Source organism: Anomaloglossus baeobatrachus, chromosome 12, assembly GCF_048569485.1.
Source record: "Anomaloglossus baeobatrachus isolate aAnoBae1 chromosome 12, aAnoBae1.hap1, whole genome shotgun sequence".
NCBI lineage: Eukaryota > Metazoa > Chordata > Amphibia > Anura > Aromobatidae > Anomaloglossus > Anomaloglossus baeobatrachus.
In genome coordinates, this window is record NC_134364.1 from 89,749,803 (window position 1) to 89,768,812 (window position 19,010).

General features: G+C 45.9%; 2 protein-coding genes across 4 annotated transcripts in view; both read left to right on the plus strand.

The window, feature by feature from the left end:
• The first annotated feature begins 4,765 nt into the window (after window positions 1-4,765).
• Window positions 4,766-8,692, plus strand: MLLT11 (MLLT11 transcription factor 7 cofactor). 2 transcript variants are annotated; one of them, XM_075329895.1, is made up of 2 exons: window positions 4,766-4,929; window positions 7,142-8,692. In XM_075329895.1, exon 2 carries the CDS (start codon window positions 7,148-7,150, stop codon window positions 7,367-7,369), a length of 222 nt encoding a protein of 73 aa, XP_075186010.1. In that variant the 5' UTR covers window positions 4,766-4,929; window positions 7,142-7,147; the 3' UTR covers window positions 7,370-8,692. The 2 variants fall into 2 exon arrangements, with proteins under 2 accessions (XP_075186010.1, XP_075186011.1); XM_075329896.1 differs by lacking the exon at window positions 4,766-4,929 and adding an exon at window positions 5,661-5,731.
• Window positions 8,693-18,654: 9,962 nt separating this feature from the next.
• GABPB2 (GA binding protein transcription factor subunit beta 2) overlaps window positions 18,655-19,010 on the plus strand; it is a 42,504-nt gene continuing 42,148 nt past the window's right edge. For both annotated transcript variants that reach the window (XM_075329515.1, XM_075329516.1), the window contains exon 1: window positions 18,655-18,833. The gene's annotated coding sequence lies outside the window, so the exon portion shown is untranslated. The remainder of the gene's footprint in view (window positions 18,834-19,010) is intronic.

A 19,010-nucleotide genomic window follows, 5' to 3' on the forward strand; every position in this document is an offset into this window, starting at 1 on the left:
TCCAGCAAAGTGCAGGGCATTCTCCTCCTTGGTAACCTAATCCCACACCAGTGCAGCAGGACAGACACCCCCCCCCCCAGTGTAAGAGCTAAACAGAGCAGGAGGGGAGGGGATGGAGCAGAGTGAGTTTGGAGTGTGAAGAGAGCAGACCAGGAGAGATAGCTCCTGGCTGCTATAAGGAAGGGAAGTGTGAGGAAGGGGCCCGAGGTGGCCGGGGCAGGGTAGTGGCCCGCAGGCATCCAGGGGTGACCCAGATCACTGCAGGGGGAGTGGGCTCCCCGTTACCGACTGAGGAAGGAGAAAGAAGCGTCTGGCTGCAAAACAAGACCAGGATCTTGCTGTACTGTGTGTGGGACCCCAAACACCCTCCGCACCGAAGGCTGCAGACACCGGCAATTTCTGGTTAATTCCTGACTCTGTGTGAATTTTCTTGCAAAGCGAACTGTGAGTAACAACATCCCCCGGTCCAACCGGGCGCACAGCTCTCAGACGGTCTCCATCTCCTCCCTGCACCACCTCACCGGGGTCCCGGGACACCAACACCCTACCCATGGAGGGAAATCACCACCTTGCTGCCCACCACCATCCCCGGGATCCATTAACCGGCAGCGGCGGTGCTCCGTTTCTTCACCGCACACCACGGGTGGCGTCACGGACAATCTCCCTTACCTAATCCCCTTCTTACTGTGTAGCCTGGGATCACAGACCGGGTCACGCCACCATGATACCCACAGAAGGGACCCCGTGGCCCGGATCTGAGTACCCCTTATCCCTGGGCGACACACATGCAGTACAGTACATTCATTTACAATGGAAGCGCAACACCAAGCATTTGTGTGCTTCATGCACAACCGCATTTGTCCGCATGGTGTCACGCTTCCACTGTAAATGAATGTACTGTACTGCATGTGTGACGCCCTGGACTATCCAGATCGTCCCAGGTAGACACAACAACACTACACCCCCCCTTCCCAGTTAGGTAACATCAGTCAAACTTAAAAGCCTTGTCATCACCCTCCAGGTTTGATGTCCACACCAGGGGGTGGAGCCAGGCGGTTGGCTCCACCCACCGAGGAGTTCACAGGCCTGGAGGCGGGAACCTAGTAGTCAAGTTCAAGTGAGTTGAGAGAGTGGTTTTGACAAATAAGGAATAACGTTTGGAACACCATTCTAAGTCCAAACTGGGTGCAAAAACCTAAAAAAACATCACTATGGGGAGATAAGGTATGCACACCAGTGACTATGTAAGGGGAATACATGAAATAGCAGAAACTGCTGTGTGAATACTGACTTGAAAAATCCAATAGCTATATGCAAGAGTGAAAATGTGAAAAATGGAATCTGCATTACTGCCATGAACATATGAATCAAGAGAAATTTAGCTACTGAATTGATCAATGCAATAGAGCCCCAACACTACGCCAAAGTATTTCTCTACGTTGGGGTCCCTACCTTGTGTGTGTCCTCTCATGCAGTTAAAAAACTTACCGTGTATGGGAAGCTGAGACCCAGGCTATATATACGTATGATATGGATTGGCAATAGGTGTGGTTGGGGAGGGTTCACAAACGAAAAACTACTAACAAATAAGGAATAACGTTTGGAACACCATTCCAAACGTTTTGACAGTGAAGGAGGGTGGTTCTGTCCAGAAGCAGACCTGTGCTCAGGCCTGCCAAAGACTACTCCGGTGGCTGGGTTGGAGCCCAGTCACCATTGGCAAGGAGGCAGACGGTAGTGGCCGCCTGCAGGAGACCGGGAAGATGACCGGTGGAACCGTAAGGGACCGGGACAGGGTAGTGGCCCGCCGGAACCGAACTGGGTAGCCAACTGGATACCGGAGCACCAGGCAGGGTACTCAGACCCCGAACTAGGCTAGAAGCCACCACCATAGTCAAATTAACTGATTACGGTCTGGACCTCAGGGGTTCATTCCCACCTAAGTCCCGATTGAAGGCAACAGCCCAACCATTCCTGATAAGTGCCACCGCCAAGGGCCAGAAATCCAAAGGGCCAGTGTCTGCGGGTAAATGGGCTTCTACGACAGATACACGTCGGGGAGCGGACTACCGGTGCCTAGGCACAGGAGTCAAGATTTACACACAGAGGTGCAGGAGAAAAGCGGACATTACCAACCTAATCTGGGAAAAGCTGCAGCCGGCTGCGGGCCCCGTTCATCACTCCGTTGGTTTACCAGTGACTCCAGTGTCTTGTGTCAGAGTGAGTACACCAGTGCCATCCGTCACCGCGCCGCACCGCAACACTACACCCCGGCCCGCCGGACCCCGGGACCAACATCCCCTACCCACGGAGGGGTCAACACCTAGCTTCGCTACTACACCGCTCCCGGGGGCCCCCACACCTTCACCGCAGCGATGGTGTCCATAATCACCACAACCCATGGGTGGCGTCACGAACTATCGCCCCAAACCAAACACCCAAATCCCCGCGTGTAGCGCCAACTCCCTTGCAGAGCGACGTGACCCCCAGGTCCGTGAGAGGTTCGAGCCACCACCCGCAGTGCGAGCACGGATCCGAGTGGCTCGGTGGTCGCAGCCGAACCCGCGGGGCGGTACACATGCGTGCCGGATCCGCATCCGGCGAAATGCCGTTTGTGTGAAATGGGCCTAAGGACTTTGTTCTTAATATGTAAGGTACGAAACGCGTCCATTTTTTTTATTTTATCGACTTGGAATTGGTGCTGGGTCCATTTCCTCTCTTTTGCTAAATAAAAATATCCCCGCGTAGCCGGTCAGGTCTCACTGTAGATATACAATTTATTATTTTATCAGGAGGATCAGGCTCAGCAGGGGTTTTAGGTTCATCCCAGAAAACTACACTCTGCCACACAGAATTGTATAAATGCAACTTGTATAAACTTTCAGAATCCAATGTTGCGTCTGCGTCCTATTCTCAGTTGTGTTGATTTTGTTTTTAGCATCAGGGTCAGCCACCATTTACTATCTGCACCTGTCTGAAAGTCTGCAGGAAGCCACAATTTTATCATTATTCACCGTTATGGCAAGACAAGAAGTGCTGACAATGATGACTCAGAAACAGGGACTATGCAATTCAGTCCACAAATGCATAGTGTGAGAGGGCACAGTATAGAAAGGGGGCACTGGGGGGGGACAGTGTGAGGGCACAGTATGTGGAAAAGTATGCAGAGGGGGACACTGTGTGAGGGGATAGTGTGAAGAAGGGGTCTAGTATAGAAAGGGGTCAATATGGGGGGACACTGAAGATAGTGTGGCAGTTATCACTATTAAGGGCAGATAGTGTGGCGATTATAGCTAAAAGGCTGAACAGTGTGGTGGTTATAGTTTATAAGGGTGGATGGTGTGGAGGCAATAATTTATAGGAGAGATCAGTATGGAGGCCACATACCATAAGAGTGATAGTGGGGGTTATATTTTGTGCCAGGAGGACAGTCAGGGGCAATTATATGTATGTATAACTTTACTGATAGTGGTTTTGGTGATATATTTTTTTACCTAATCGTGGTCTTAATTATTTATATTTTTTTACTAATGGTGGTTTTGGTGCTGTATTTCTGTACTGATAATGGTTTTGATGATATATTCCTGTAATGATTGTGGGAGATTATCTCTGGTTCATAATTTCTAATCTGTAAAGAGGCACACACATTTTCAGTCCAACCTCAGTGTTTTATTCACACTGGTTGCAAAAGGAAAACCAACACACTGTGACATCAGATGGGAATACAAAGCAAAAGTCCAGCTCGTCAAAACAGCATAGAGTAGGGCCCAGATGTGTCAGCTCATTCAGGTATTATGTTCCCACAAAATACACTTCAGCTTTCCCAGCCCAAACACCACACACAGACTGAGGAGTTAGGGCTGACTTTTTAGGCTGTCCCAGCTCTCTCAGCTGTGCAACACAGAAGTTGCCAAAAAAAAATCCTGAATAGCAGAGAAGGTCCAGGCCATAGCTTGATCTCCTTCCCTGCTGCTTACCAGTGTGAGATGCACTTGCTGGGAGAAACATATCTACCATTTAGCACCATACCCTTCACTGCGTCACATGATGTAGGCTCTTATGATATAGTATTTATATACTAATGGTGGTTCTGGTGAAGTATTTATGTACTGATGGTGGTTCTGGTGATATATTCCTGTACTGATGTTGGTTCTGATGATATATTTCTATACTAATGGTGTTCTGGTGATGCATTTTTGTACTGATGGGGTTTCTGATAATGCATTTATATACTGATGGTGTTTCTGGTGCGGGATGATGAGATTGACACTTGGGGAACAGGCTATTGACACTGACACTTGGAGAGCAGGATAATTACACATTGACAGTTCAAGTACAGGATAATAAATCACTAATACTTGTGGAAAAGTAAGTTTTCCATCCAGAGCAGTGTTGCAGTGACACAATATTTTCTTTATACTGCAAAGAGTGAAATCCATGGTGAAAAACTGCAGCAGCATTGATGACATTTTCTAAAATCATTTTTACTTTATGATATGTGTGGTGTAAGTTATTTATGATAAGAACTTGTACAACATTATATTTTAACTCTTTGAGGAACAGATGATGGTAATTATTGGAATGGTTGATGGCCATTTATAGCACCTCTCTCCGCAGTGTTATTTAGTATGTGTCCTCAGGAGGGGGATGATGTCCCTTCTTGTCTGGCTCCTTCCTGGGAACACCCTGGATGATCCAGTCCCTGTCGGGAGTTGTCATTTAAGGTAATGAGCATCCAGCAGACTTTGGCTGAATCATTCGCCCATAATCCTCTGCTGTGAGAGGATTGAGGTGTGAGGTAGGAGGAGTTGCTGTCTCGCGCACACAAAGCCACACACAAGATTCTCCAGCAACCTCCCTGTATCCAGGAGGAGCCCTGCTTGCCACCAGCCATTTATCTGCAGCATCACCATCTCCACTATTTGTACCGTAAGTACCAGCACAGCCATCATCCTCATCCCTTGCACTGTATCATCAATTTATCTACATATCTCATTATAATTTATTTATCTGGCAACTCTTCCAAATGGAAGAAATAGCTGAGTTTAATGAATAGGCAGCCAGATCACTACTGAGGCTACTGCTATCTAATATTACACACATTTTTTATCTTTCTGATATATATCTCATGTTTTTGTGTATCAATCCATCTCCTGCTGAAGTTTTTATATTATCTACCAGTTATTATCCATGGACAATTATCCATTGTGGCTTAGTATCAGTATCAGTACATTCTGGTGATTTTGCTGTAAATAATTTAACAATTTAGAAGGCACCTGCTTTATCTAGAATTCTATTTTTTTTTATTGTTAGGAGGGATAGGATTAAAACCCGAGAAGGAAATTGTCTTTGTGAAGGGGATTACAAGTGCAAACACCAGAGAATTCATTATATCCTTGATATAGTGTGTGGGCAGAATGTAAATTAATGATTGGTGTTGCAGTATCTAATAAATCCTGATTATTATGTTTGTTACCGGATACTGAGGTGGATGCATTCACCATGCTGGAACGTGTGTCCAATATTAGATGTGATCTGGAAGGGGCTGTAAAATTAGTCGTCTTTATTAATAGCAGGGTGATGGTTTGCTACTGTCATGGGTGTGGCGGGCACACTGCGGTATGTGCGGTGCTATTTCAGTCATGCTGAATGCATAATGGAGGAAGCTGTGTGCAGGGCGGCGGCTGTATTTTGGAGACTAGAGGAAAGGACCTCAAGTTAAAAAACTCAGGTACATCTCTACCTAATAATGGTTTGCCCGATGTGGTGTGGAGAAAAGCGACCTTTCTCAGGTCTGATTCCCAAGTCCAAACTTGATTCCCATAAGCTATTGCTTCCACATCTCTTCTCTTACACAAGGGACTTAAAGCTGGGTTTACACGCTGCAACATCGCAAAGGACATCGCTGTAACGTCACCGGTTTGGTGACGCAATAGCGATCTCCATAAGTCTCTGCTAAGTCTCTGGTGAGCGTTCAACCCGGCAAACCTGGCCAACAACTTACCAGCGATCCGGACCTGCAGAGCGACCTAGCTGGTTGTTGGGGACGTTGATAAGCAGCCTTTTGAAAGGGAAGTTGCTAACAAAGTCGCTGAAAAGGATTCACACACTGAAACTTCATGCTGCACAGCGGGAAACAAAGGACCTAGGAATGGTCCTGAACGACTTGTAGTGATCAGCAACTTCCAGCAACTTCACAGCAGGGGCCAGGTCGCTGATAGGTTTCACACACTGCAACATCGCAAACAACATCGCTATTGCATCACAAAACCGGTGACGTTACAGCGATGTCGTTTGAGATGTTGCAGTGTGTAAACCCAGCTTAAGACAGACATGTTCTTAACAACTTGCCTTTATGGTTTGTCTGTGAAGCTTGTCGTGTGCCTAGAAGTTAAAACAGTAAATCACAGATTGTTCACTGCCATGAACTGTGATCCTTTCTCAGTTCCTACTAATAGGATATAGATTTGTAGTTCACCATGAAAGCTCCCATTGAAAAAGTCCAAGACAGCAGGTCAACTTTTCAAGAGAAATCTAACATTGGTGGCCATCCGTCAGGCTTAGTAGTGTCACAAAAAGATGTTGATGTTTAGTCGAAAATGGGCACAAGCATCCTTTTTGGCCATCCAAAATCTATATTATATGGCCACTTTCATTTTTCCACATATTATGTCTTCTACTTCACTCTCACCATATTAAGTCTTCTTCATTTTCTACGTGATATCTTCTCCTTCGTTTTTTGTCATATTAGATATTCTCCTTCATTTTCTATGTGATATTATGTTGTCTTCATATACTATGGGATATCTTCTTTATTTTTGATGTGATATTAAATATTCATTTTCTACGTAATCATATGTACCGTATTCTTTATTTTCTGTCATGTATTCTCATTAGTTATTAACATATTTTCTTCTTTGCTTTCTATTATGTCTTCTTCATTTTGACCGTGAAATTATATTTGATATGTTACTTCCTTCATTTTTTACATATTATGTAATCTTCTTCATTTTCTATGTTATGTTGCACTCTCTTTTGTTTTTGTTTTTTTAAGTGTTATTGTCTTCTTCATTTTGCAGGGCAAAAATATATATTAACCTTCAATTTTTAAGTGATGAATTTTATTGTTTGTCATTTGTAGGTAATAATGCTGGACACACTAAGCAGCCAATATGATTCCTTCCTGTTCTGGAAACTTCCTATCCCAGAATTGGATCTCTCTGAACTGGAGTGCCTTGGTTTAGAAGCAACGACCAAGACTTCCAAAGCAGGGTCCGTAGAGGAAGATGCTCTGCTTGAGTACACTGCCTTCAACTTCTGGCGAGAACCCATCGCCAGCATCGACACCTTGGACTTTGACTTGATTTAAAAGAAAAAAGATCTTAAAACCCCCCAAGGCCTTGCTGTAATCTACCTGTCTTCAACCACCGATCACTCGCAAAGCTTGAACTATTTATTAATTATTTATTTATATCACAACCCTGGCGGTTTTTCATTGAATGTGTTTTTTTTTTCATTTGTTGGTATTTATTTTTTTTACATTTCAGGCTTTTACTGTTTTGAAATATTTGAGTGATTTCTTTCTCACAGATGGGATGCCACATTACAGAAACGAAGCTAAGACCAATTCCTTGGTAAAGGGGTGGTTCTTCTCAAATCATCTGGACCCATCCAGACAAAACTGCTGTCCCTGATGTAATGTCAACTCTGAGAAGTTCAGACATGGCAGATTTGATTCTAATCTTGTTTAGTCCTTATGTTAGCTACACCTGAAATGGTTTCGTATTGCCTTGTTTTTCAAAAAAAAAAAAATCCAGGAACTTTTATTGGGTTTGTAGAATGTGACCACCAATAATGGGTGTGAGAATGTTATTTTTACAGAGGCTAACGTTTTTTCCTTGGCTGTTCATACCCAAGATGTTAAGGTTGATTTCCAGTGATAATTTTTGGAAGAAGGTGTTAACAAAAAAAAAAGCTACATTTTTCATGGACTGTTCAGGCCCAAGCTATTATGGTCGAGCTCCAGTGTTAATTTTTGGAAGAAGGTTTAAATTATAATGTTAATTTAATAATGAGCCATTGAATGGTTTGTCCATAATAGGCAGAAAATGAAAAAACATTTGGAATGATTTTTCCTCCAACTGTGTAATCGACAATCATCTTTGTAGACAATTTTTCCAGCAATGATGGAATTTAGAACAATGGTAGTAGCTCAATCTTAACATTGAAAAATATAAAAAAAATCTCAGAATTTGTGCTCAATCCTAAAAATTGGGTGCAAATAAAATGCAGGGGGTGGAAGTGGCATATATTGATATCTTCTAATAGTCATTCTGTCAAGTAATCAGATTTTTACAGGGATGTGGAAATCAATATTAATGTTTCCTATGGACATGTTGATGGTGATTTGGATTGTTTTGGTATTTTTTTTTTATAACACATGAAACAAGAATTGTTATCATGGGGTCACAGGAACAGGGTAGCTGCAGAGTTCAGTATTTTTTTTTTTTTTTTAAATCTTCTTTATGAAGGAATCTGAATGTTATAAGCCACCAGAATTCACTTTATGTTGTAGCCAGGTCCACAATACATTTCACCAAGCAAAAGACCGTGGGGCTATTCAGTGTTACACACGTGACAAAATGTTGAAATTTGCACTGCGCCAAATAAAATATTTCAGTTGCGACTTGAACTTTTTTGAATAGTATTTTTCTTCTCTATGTGTTCGTAGTCTGTGTGGGGAACATCGTCTCCCCAAGTGCTCTTCAAGGATGTCACGTCAAATGAAAGATGCCACCATACACAAACATACCTACCGGTAAAAATAAATTAAAAGGAAAAATGTTTTTTGAAAAATATTAATACTATAGTATTGCGTATATTCTGGAATCTTCTACATGAGTCCTTACATACACAACCGTACATCAGTTGTTGACGGTCCACCTGCTGGAGAAAGAAGTTACTGCAGCATAAAATTAAATTACCAGTAAATTTCAGATGTGTGAAAGCTTTAGTCACATATAATTGTGATTTGTCACAAACAAATGGTGCACATTTTTGGTCGTTTGACTCCTATGTGACTTAATTTTATGCTAACCAAATTCTGTGAAGCCCTAACTTGGGGCTACACTGTGACACATGTAACACGTTACCCCTCTATAAATCACTTGTAAGGCCACATCTGGAATATGGGATTCAGTTTTGGGCTCCACATTTTAAAAAGGACATTCAGAAGTTAGAGTCAGTTCAAAGGCAGGCAACTAGACTACTACTAGAAGGTGGCCCGATTCTACGCATCGGGTATTCTAGAATTTACGTATTGTGTAGTTCATGTATGATTTTTGTTATATATATATATATATATATATATATATATATATATATATATATATATATATATATATATAATGTATATATGTATGTTGTTGTGTGTAGTTACCAAGTGTTTGTGTAGGGCGCTGTACATGTTCTGGGTGTTGTCTGGGTGTGACGGGGGGTGAGAGCGGTGTTGTATGTGTGTTGCGTTGTTTGTGGAGCGCTGTGTGTCTGTAGCGTTGTGTGTGTGTGTTGCGCAGTTTGTGTGTGTGTGGTGTGTTTTGGGGGGAGGTATGTTTTGTGCAATGTGTGTGTTGTGCGGTATGTGCGTATATTTGTGTGTGCCGCGGTGTTTGTGTGTTGGGTGTTGTGTGTGTGCAGCGTTGTCTGTGTGTGTGGGTGTCTGTGTAGGGCAGTTGTTTGTGGTTCCCAGTGTGTGTGTGTGGTGTCTTGTGAAGTGCGCGCGCGTGTGTGTGTGTTGGGGGGAGGTGTGCACTTCCCATCGTGCTCCATCCCCCATGCAGCGCACTCCCCATCGTGCTCCATCCCCCATGCAGCGCACTCCCCATCGTGCTCCATCCCCTATGCTGCGCACCCCCCATCGTGCTCCATCTCCCATGCTGTGCACTCCCAAACGTGCTCCATCCGCCATGCTGCGCACTCCCAAACGTGCTCCATCCCCCATGCTGCGCACTCCCAAACGTGCTCCATCCGCCATGCTGCGCACTCCCAAACGTGCTCCATCTGCCATACTCCGCACTCCCCATCGTGCTCCATCCCCCATGCAGCGCACTCCCCATCGTGCTCCATCCCCTATGCTGCGCACCCCCCATCGTGCTCCATCTCCCATGCTGCGCACTCCCAAACGTGCTCCATCCGCCATGCTGCGCACTCCCAAACGTGCTCCATCCGCCATGCTGCGCACTCCCAAACGTGGTCCATCCGCCATGCTGCGCACTCCCAAACGTGGTCCATCCGCCATGCTGCGCACTCCCAAACGTGCTCCATCCGCCATGCTGCGCACTCCCAAACGTGCTCCATCCGCCATGCTGCGCACTCCCAAACGTGCTCCATCCACCATGCTGCGCACTCCCAAACGTGCTCCATCCGCCATGCTGCGCACTCCCAAACGTGCTCCATCCACCATGCTGCGCACTCCCAAACGTGCTCCATCCGCCATGCTGCGCACTCCCAAACGTGCTCCATCCCCCATGCTGCACCAGCATCAGCCTCTCTACCCGCAGCATCAGCCTCTCTGCCCGCAGCATCAGCCTCTCTCCTCCCAGCATCAGCTTCTCTGTCCCCAGCATCAGCTTCTCTGTCCCCAGCATCAGCTTCTCTGTCCCCAGCATCAGCCTCTCTGTCCCCAGCATCAGCCTCTCTCATCCCAGAATCAGCCTCTCTCCTCCCAGCATCAGCCTTTTCTGTCCCCAGCATCAGCCTCTCTCCTCCCAGCATCAGCCTTTTCTGTCCTTAGCATCAGCCTCTCTCCTCCCAGCATCAGCCTCTCTCCTCCCAGCATCAGCCTCTCTCCTCCCAGCCTACCCCAGCCTCAGCCTCCCCCAGCATCAGCCTCTCTCCTCCCAGCATCAGCCTCTCTCCTCCCAGCATCAGCCTTTTCTGTCCCCAGCATCAGCCTCTCTCCTCCCAGCATCAGCCTTTTCTGTCCCTAGCATCAGCCTCTCTCCTCCCAGCATCAGCCTCTCTCCTCCCAGCCTACCCCAGCCTCAGCCTCCCCCAGCATCAGCCTCTCTCCTCCCAGCATCAGCCTTTTCGGTCCCCAGCATCAGCCTCTCTCCTCCCAGCCTACCCCAGCCTCAGCCTCCCCCAGCATCAGCCTCTCTTCTCTCAGCCTCCCCATCCCAGCCTTCCCCAGGATCAGCCTCTCTCCTGCCAGCCTCCTCCAGCACGCCGTGCTCCTCTGCCGACACTCACAGATCCGATCGCATACACTGACACACACACACACACACCCGATCGCATACACTCACACACACCCGATCGCATACACTCACACACACCCGATCGCATACACTCACACACACACACACATTGACGATATTGCACATACGCGCTTATACTCACAACATCCGGAGATACCACATGCTTCCGGCCATGTGATCCTCCGGCAGGTCCTGGAAGCTCACAGCACAGTATCGCCGCCGAGAAGCAAGCGATATCCCAGGATGTTGTGAGTATGTGGATGCGATGTGATGTGTGTGTGAGAGTGAGTGTGATCTGATGTGTGTGTGTGTGTGTGTGTGTGTGCTGTTATGTGTGTGCGTGTGTGTATGTTCCGCCGCTGCAGGACCTTGATGCGCTGGTAACTGCTACCATGGTTACCAGCGTATCTCGTCCCCCGCTCGCACGGGAGCCCACACCAGCATACGCCGGCCAGCCCCAGCAATGCGAGGGTATGTGTCGGCTGGGTTGGCGGCGTACGCTGATGTGGGCTCCCAGGGGTACAGTACTCACCTGGTAGTCGTGGCTCCGTGACCGTGTCGGTTCGGGGAATGCGTGGGGGGGCGGGGCCAGAGCTAGCGTGCATTGCGTGAGGGGGGCAGGGCGTGGCCGAGTTGCCAATGCCTGCAGGGTGCCGGGGCGAGAGGCCAATCTGTTGGGGGGGGCGGAGCCTGGGCGAGCGGCCGGCCAATCCGTGTGGGGGCGCAGCCTGGGCGCGCGGCCAATCCGTGCGGGGGGCGGCGCCATGGCGAGCCCAGCGGCCAATCAGCTTTGTGTCACCGTAAGGACACAATTTTGGAGCAAGACAGACAGACAGACAGACAGACAGATAGAATAAGGCAATTATATATATAGACAAGGAATGGAAGACCTCCCATATGATGACAGGTTGAAAAAGTTAGATATGTTTAGCTTAGAAAAAAGACGTCTCAGAGGAGATCTCATTTATATGTATAAATACATGTGTGGTCAATATAAAGGACTGGCACATGACTTATTTCTTATAAAGACAATACTAAGGACCAGGGGGCATTCACTGCGAGTGGAAGAAAAGTGATTCCGCCAGCTAAATAGGAAAGAGTTCTTTACAGTTAGAGCAGTCAGACTGTGGAATGCCGACCACAAGAGGTAGTAATGGCAGATACTATAACAGCTTTCAAAAAAGGGCTGGATGATTTCCTCAGTACACACAACATTGTTGGTTATAAATGACTTTGTGACCAAATGTAGAACTGGTGGAGGAAGGTTGAACTAGATGGACCTAGGTCTTTTTTCAACCTTAGTAACTATGTAACTATGTAACAAAATGAAGATTACGATGTCACATGAAACACTACATCAACTCATTGCCCAAAAAAATCTCAACAGCTATGCGAATGACGCAAAAAAAATGGTTACATTGTGGGACAGAGGAATCAAATTGCAATTGCCACAAGCAACATATCTACAGTTTGGGTGTGTTTTTTAATTTCTGCTAAGTCACACAAATATTTTTGGCTGCTGCTGGGGACACATAACATATGTACAACTTGCCTGCAACTGCAACTTGTTCTCAGTGCGACAAAACAACTGATGAGACGATGACTCAAAGGATTTACATTAATAGGTGATTTAAAAAAAAAAATTAGACCTAAATATTTCTAAAATTTTACTGATCTTGAGTATGTCATACATTCCTGTGCCAGCAGATAAAATATGTCATGCCTTTCCGTGACCTAAGAAATATAAACAAAAGCTAAATCCTGACTTGAAAGCAGAAAATCCTACTATACAAGTTCAAACAGAAATAAAACCACACGTGGGTCTTCTAGAGATGCCAAAACGTTCTCAAATCCAATAGGTGGAGTGGCATCTGTAATCTCGCTGCCACGCCCTGCTCGTACGAGAGCATTGACAGTCAGACGTAACTATAGTCTGTCTTGGTTGGTAGCAGGGGGCATGCACCAGTAGCTCAGTTTTTCTGTGGTATTTTACTATGGCTAGTTAAAGAAAATTGTAAAAGTCATTTTTTCGAGATTTTGGCTTGACAACTCCCATATGTCTATAGTGAAGTCTGCTTGGTCGACTGGCACTATAAATTCAGCAGCTGCTGAAGGAAAAGAGACAGATCCATCGTACATTGGACATCATCATCAAAAAGACTTAAAATGCTCATTTATAACGCAGATTGCTTCTACGAATGTCTGATTTATGAAAATTAAAAATGGCTTAACCTATGACATAAATATAAAAAAAAAAAAAATTAGTTTTTCAGTCTCCAAACAAACCCCAAAACGTGCCTTAACTACTTGGTGCCTCTCAACCATAAGCTGAGAGACACTTTCGGGTTACGACATGCTGGCACATCAAGAAAAGGTGCATGCACAAGCCCTAAGAGTGTTCCCAGGAGACCTGTGCAGCGTGAGTAGGCCCCAGGAGTCTGCGGAATGGGCAAGGGGCGGAGCAGACACCGCTGACGGCCAGGAGGATAAGTGTGCCAGCGTCCCCGCCAAGGGAGGGGTACAGGACAGTGCAGGGACACCGGAGTCAGCATTCGTTTCCTTTTCTCTGAACCGTTCCTGGAACCTGAGATCGACCCAGGTTTCTAAGTAAATTAGATTTGGAATACTGGGGATATCATGATCATCCTTGATCCTCCGAGACAGATGTTCCTGTGACGCCCTGGACTAGCCAGGTAGTCACAGGTAGATCCCCTGCACAAACACCAGTCCCTAATAAGGTGACAGCAGCCAACCTACAAAACCCTTGTCACCTTCCTCAGGGTTTGATGTACACACCAGGGGGCGGAGCCAGGCAGTTGGCCATGCCCACCGAGGAGTTCACAGGCCCTGAGGCAGGAGAAACAGTTAGTTCAGTCAGTACAGTGAAGTGGAGTGGAGTTCAAGTGCAGACCTGTGCCCAGGTCTGCCACAGTCTAACACCAGGTGTCTGGGTTGGAGCCCAGTCGCCTCTGGCAAGGAGGCAGACAGTGGTTGCCGCCTGCAGGAGCCGGGAAGACGGCTGGTGGAACCGTAAGGGACCGGGATAGGGTAGTGGCCCGCCGGATCCGAACCGGGGAGACAACTGGAAACCGGAGCACCAGGAGGGGTACTCAGACCCAGAACGAGGTCCAGAAGCCACAGGACCACGTCGAATTCACTGATTGAGGTCTGGACCTTAGGTCCTTTCCTGTGACAAGACCCGAAAGATGGCAACAGCCCACCGAGGGGATAGAAAGCCACCGCACACACAGAAAGATCCCACGGGCCAGCGCCTGCGGGCAAACGGGTTCCCCGACACACATCAAGCCGGGGAGCGGACTACTGTTACTGAAGCATAGGCAGTCAAGTTCTACAAAAAGGTGCAGGAGAAAGGCGGCAACCACCAACCTGAGAAAGGGGCAAAGCGCAGCCGGCTGCAGGCACCGACCACCATCCTTTTTGGTTTACCAGAGACTCCGGTGTATCTGTTATAGTGAGTACAACAGTGCCCTCGGGCCGCGCACCGCACCACACCATCTTGCCCGCATCTTACAACCACCGGTCCCCGGGATCATCACCCCCTGCCCACGGAAGGGTCAACACCAGGCTGCATAACACCGTCCCCGGGAGCCTAGTTAACAGCAGCGGTGGTGTCCACATTCACCACGACCTGTGGGTGGCGTCACGAACTTATACCTTTAAACTCCACGGCCTTGGCTGGGAACCTTCCCCACCGAAATCCCTACCTGTAGTGCCAACTCCCTTTCAGAGCAACGTGACCCCCGGGTCCGGGAGGAGCTCGAGCCACCCTCCGACGGGTACGGACCCGAGCGGCTCGGCAGCCGGCCGAGCCCCGGGGCGGTACATTCCCCAAAGGCGGATACCTGCGCCTCATTATTCCATTCTAGCTCAGAGTAAAGGGTGCGGAAATGAACTCCATATTTACCCACTGTCTGAATACCCTGACACAGCCAAAGAAGAGAGTATGCTGCTGAAGAGACGACACGACCCATTTCATCGAAGATCTTGCAGAAGGGCCCCAGGAAGACCTGGATGTCTGAGGTGACTTGGTCTCCCCTCTCTCATAAAGGGCTGACTCAGGCAATAGCCTTCCCACCAAGGTGGGACATTAGAAATGCCACTTTGGCCAAAACTGTAGAAACTGAACCCTTGGCATTGCTTTGCGTTGCCATCGAATCGTGTTGGAGCACACAGATGAGGCCTGGATACGGTTGGTGCGGGGCATTCAGGTAGACATTACCTGTAGATGAGTCAGGATTTGACCTTGCTGCTCCCATAGGTGAGACATTTCACAGTAAAGTTTGGACAGGGGCGGAGTATTGAAGTCAGTGGGATCCATGGCCTGAGCAAACTGTTATGGCCATGGGGGCGGGCGTGTAAAGTAAGCGGAGAGTTGACCCCCTCCTCCTCAAAAATGACCCCATTGTAGAAATTAGACCTCCTAATGTATTCATCAATGGCTGCAGTGACTATTTTGGCCCCACAGGTGTTTTTACTCTGGAACATTCAATTAATGTTTTTTTTTTTCTGGAGAACTGCAAATATGTCATCTTAGTGCCCATACACTGTGCCCAAATTGTTCTCCTCGCTATATTTCGCCGCTTACTGCAGGTCAGGCACTGTGAGGCTCAGAAGGGAAGTGGGGCATTTGAATTTGGACAAGCAGATTTCACTGCATTTTATTCGAGGGAGTGGGAGCCATCTTGCTTTTTCAAAGTCTTTGTTTTACCAGTATGTCCAATTCAAATGATAGACCTGAGTGGGGACTTTTTTTTGTGGGACAACTTGACGTTTGTGTGCTAAAAAGACACCTAAAATAATGGTATACCGTCAGAACATGGAGCAGACAGTGTCCTAAGTAAATCTATCTGTCTCATTATAGTGAGTGGTTCTGTCTGGATTTTGTCTGAATCGTGTATTCTAAGGGGATTTACTGTATATGGAAACTCCGAGGTAAACACTCAGCAGAGAGCACAGGATAAATGTTCACTGAGCCATATTCCGAATCTTGGGATGCAAAATAAACAAATAAACAGCAGTTCATGAATTGTTTTTATTATTTTATGCTAGGATAGGATGGCTTTAATTTTCGCGTAAGTACGATTACAGCAGTAACAGATTTTTTAAAAAAATTTGTTTTGATACTTTTACACTTAACCCATTCACCCTTTGGCAATTTTCCGTTTTTTCCTCCCTTTCTTCCTAGAGCTATAACTTTGTTATTTTTCCATCAATGTAGCCATATGAGGGCTTGTTTTTTTGCGAGGCAAGTTGTACTTTTGAATAACACCATTCATTCTGCCTCGCATTGTACTTGAAAATGAGAAATAAATTCCAAGTGCGGTGAAATTGCAAAAGAAGTGCAATTTCACGTTTTGCTTTTTTTAAAAAATTACCATGTTCACTATAGGGTAAAACTGACCTGCCATAATGATTCCTCAGGTTGGTATGAGTTCATAGATACTAAACATGTATAGTTTTACTTTTATCTAAGTGGTAAAAAAAAATCAGATGTTTGTAAAAAAAAAATTGCGCTTTTGTCGCCATTTTCCAAGACTCAAAGAGTTCTCATTTTTCGGGATCTGGGGCTCAGTGACGACTTATTTTATATGTCTTGATCTAACATTTTCAATTATACTACTTTTGTGTAGATGCTATGATATGCTCGCCTGTTATTGCATTTTAATGCAATCTTGCGGCAACAAAAAAACACGCAATTTTGGTGTTTGGAATTTTTTTTCTCACTACGCCGTGTACCAATCAGATTAATTTATTTTATATTTTGATAGATTGTGTATTTTTGAACGTGGCGATATCAAATATGTGTATTTTTTATTATTATTTTAAATGGGGGTGATTTGAATGTTTAGGTTTTTTATTTTTTAAAATTTGATTTTTTTTTTTTCTTTTAACTTTTTTTTTTTGTAATGATTTTACTAATCCCCCTAGGGAACTTTATGACTGCAGTGTGCGATTGCTTCTCCTGATCAGAGCGGTGCTTTAGCATCATCATTAGCATCCCCCTGTACAGCAGAAATGCTGTGTTCCTGTGAGTGGCGGCGCTCTGCTGGCATTCTCAGGAAGTATGTTATGACAGCGACAGTTGTCATCATCTATCCCCGCGCTGTCATGACAACACATTGGCGCTCCATGAGTACGTCACAGGGCCGCCGATGGAGGCGGGGAAAGGCACAATCCCTGTCGGAGCGCATGTGATCACCGATTCACCGGTGCCTATTAGCCTCACACTGATCAGATCAACAGACATGTGGGGGGTACAGTGGGCTCACCGCGCGCGTCTGCGGTAACGTGACAGACATGGTCAAGGACATAGCGGTACATCCTTGGTTGTGAAGGTGTTAAATAGCTTTTTTCCTAAAGAAATATATTTTTTTGTTGCCGAGTTCTGAGAGCTGTGACTAATTTTTTACGAACAGAGCTGTCTCAGGGCTTGTGACTTTTTGATCACTTTCTATTCACTTGTGTGTCAGTATAATGAAAACGCTACTTATTTGGCATTTTTTTTTTTTTTTTTACTGTATGTAGTCTTGAAGAAACCAAATTAAAGGATTTTTATAGACTGAGAGGAAATCATTGATATATTATTTATTATCATAGCGCCATTTATTCCATGGTGCTTGCCAAGTGAAAAGAGTACACATAAAAACATACCAGAAATTACACCGGTATATTTCTATTGAAGGAGACGGCTCATTTTGGTGCTGAAATCTATAAATTTATGCAGAAATCTGCTGCGTTGTGACTATTTAGACTCCGCCATAGCGTTGGTGGGCAAAAATAACGCCACAGAGTATTATCCGCATCATACTTTCGCACGATTTTTCTGCCACTGACTGGCTTTCGACCTAATTTACTTCATATTATAATTTTGGGCCAATTTGCTCCTCATAGAAGTGTCCACCTCTGGTACAACTGCTCACTCATTTTCTTTTTTGAGGCATGCATTGAAATGCCTCATATTGTCTTGTGCAAATGTGTTTTTCCTCATATTTTGACCGTTTGGGCTGTAAGAAGTAATATTCACACCATGTTGTGGCACCATATTTCTGTCCCTGACTGACTTTCGACCTAATTTGCTTCATAATATCATTTTGAGCCGATTTTCTCCTCAGAGAAGCGTCCACATCTGGTACAGCTGCTCAATCATTATATATCTTGAGGCATGCATCACTTAATATAATAAAATGCCTCATATTTTCTTGTTCTAATTATTTTTACAGTGTTGTTCCTTATATTTTGACCATTTCGGCTGTAAAAAAAAAAACATGACCGACTGCTGAGGTAAGTGATTTCCCGCCCTCTGCGCAGCCGCAGTTTGGGACTTAGGGGCGTCACTGATTAGTGTTGCCGGCGGATTCATCCGCGGTAACGTGACGCGGTGCACCTCACTTCCTCCCCGTGCTCCTCCGCTGGTGTCGCCGCCATTTTGTTGGCACCCAAACTTTTGAAATAGATGAAATATTATCAATAACGTCACGGATTATCACCGAAGAGGGCGGACGGAGGCGGAAATAGCCTTGACAAGCTGGCTGTAAGCGCGGACCGGCCGCGACGGTGAGTGCTCCTCGAAATCGGGCGATATAGTCCATCGATCTCCATGTGGTCGCTGTGTGTGCACGATTAAGGGGGTGGGAATCTATAGGGACCATGATTGATAACCTCACATATATTATTTTCTCACCTTTTGATAATTTTCTCTTCAGACATAAGCAAATTGATACAATAGAATTG

What these genes read in the sequence shown, in the direction of transcription:
- MLLT11 (XM_075329895.1), top strand. Translation starts at nt 7,148, where the DNA reads ATGCTGGACACACTAAGCAGCCAATATGATTCCTTCCTGTTCTGGAAA.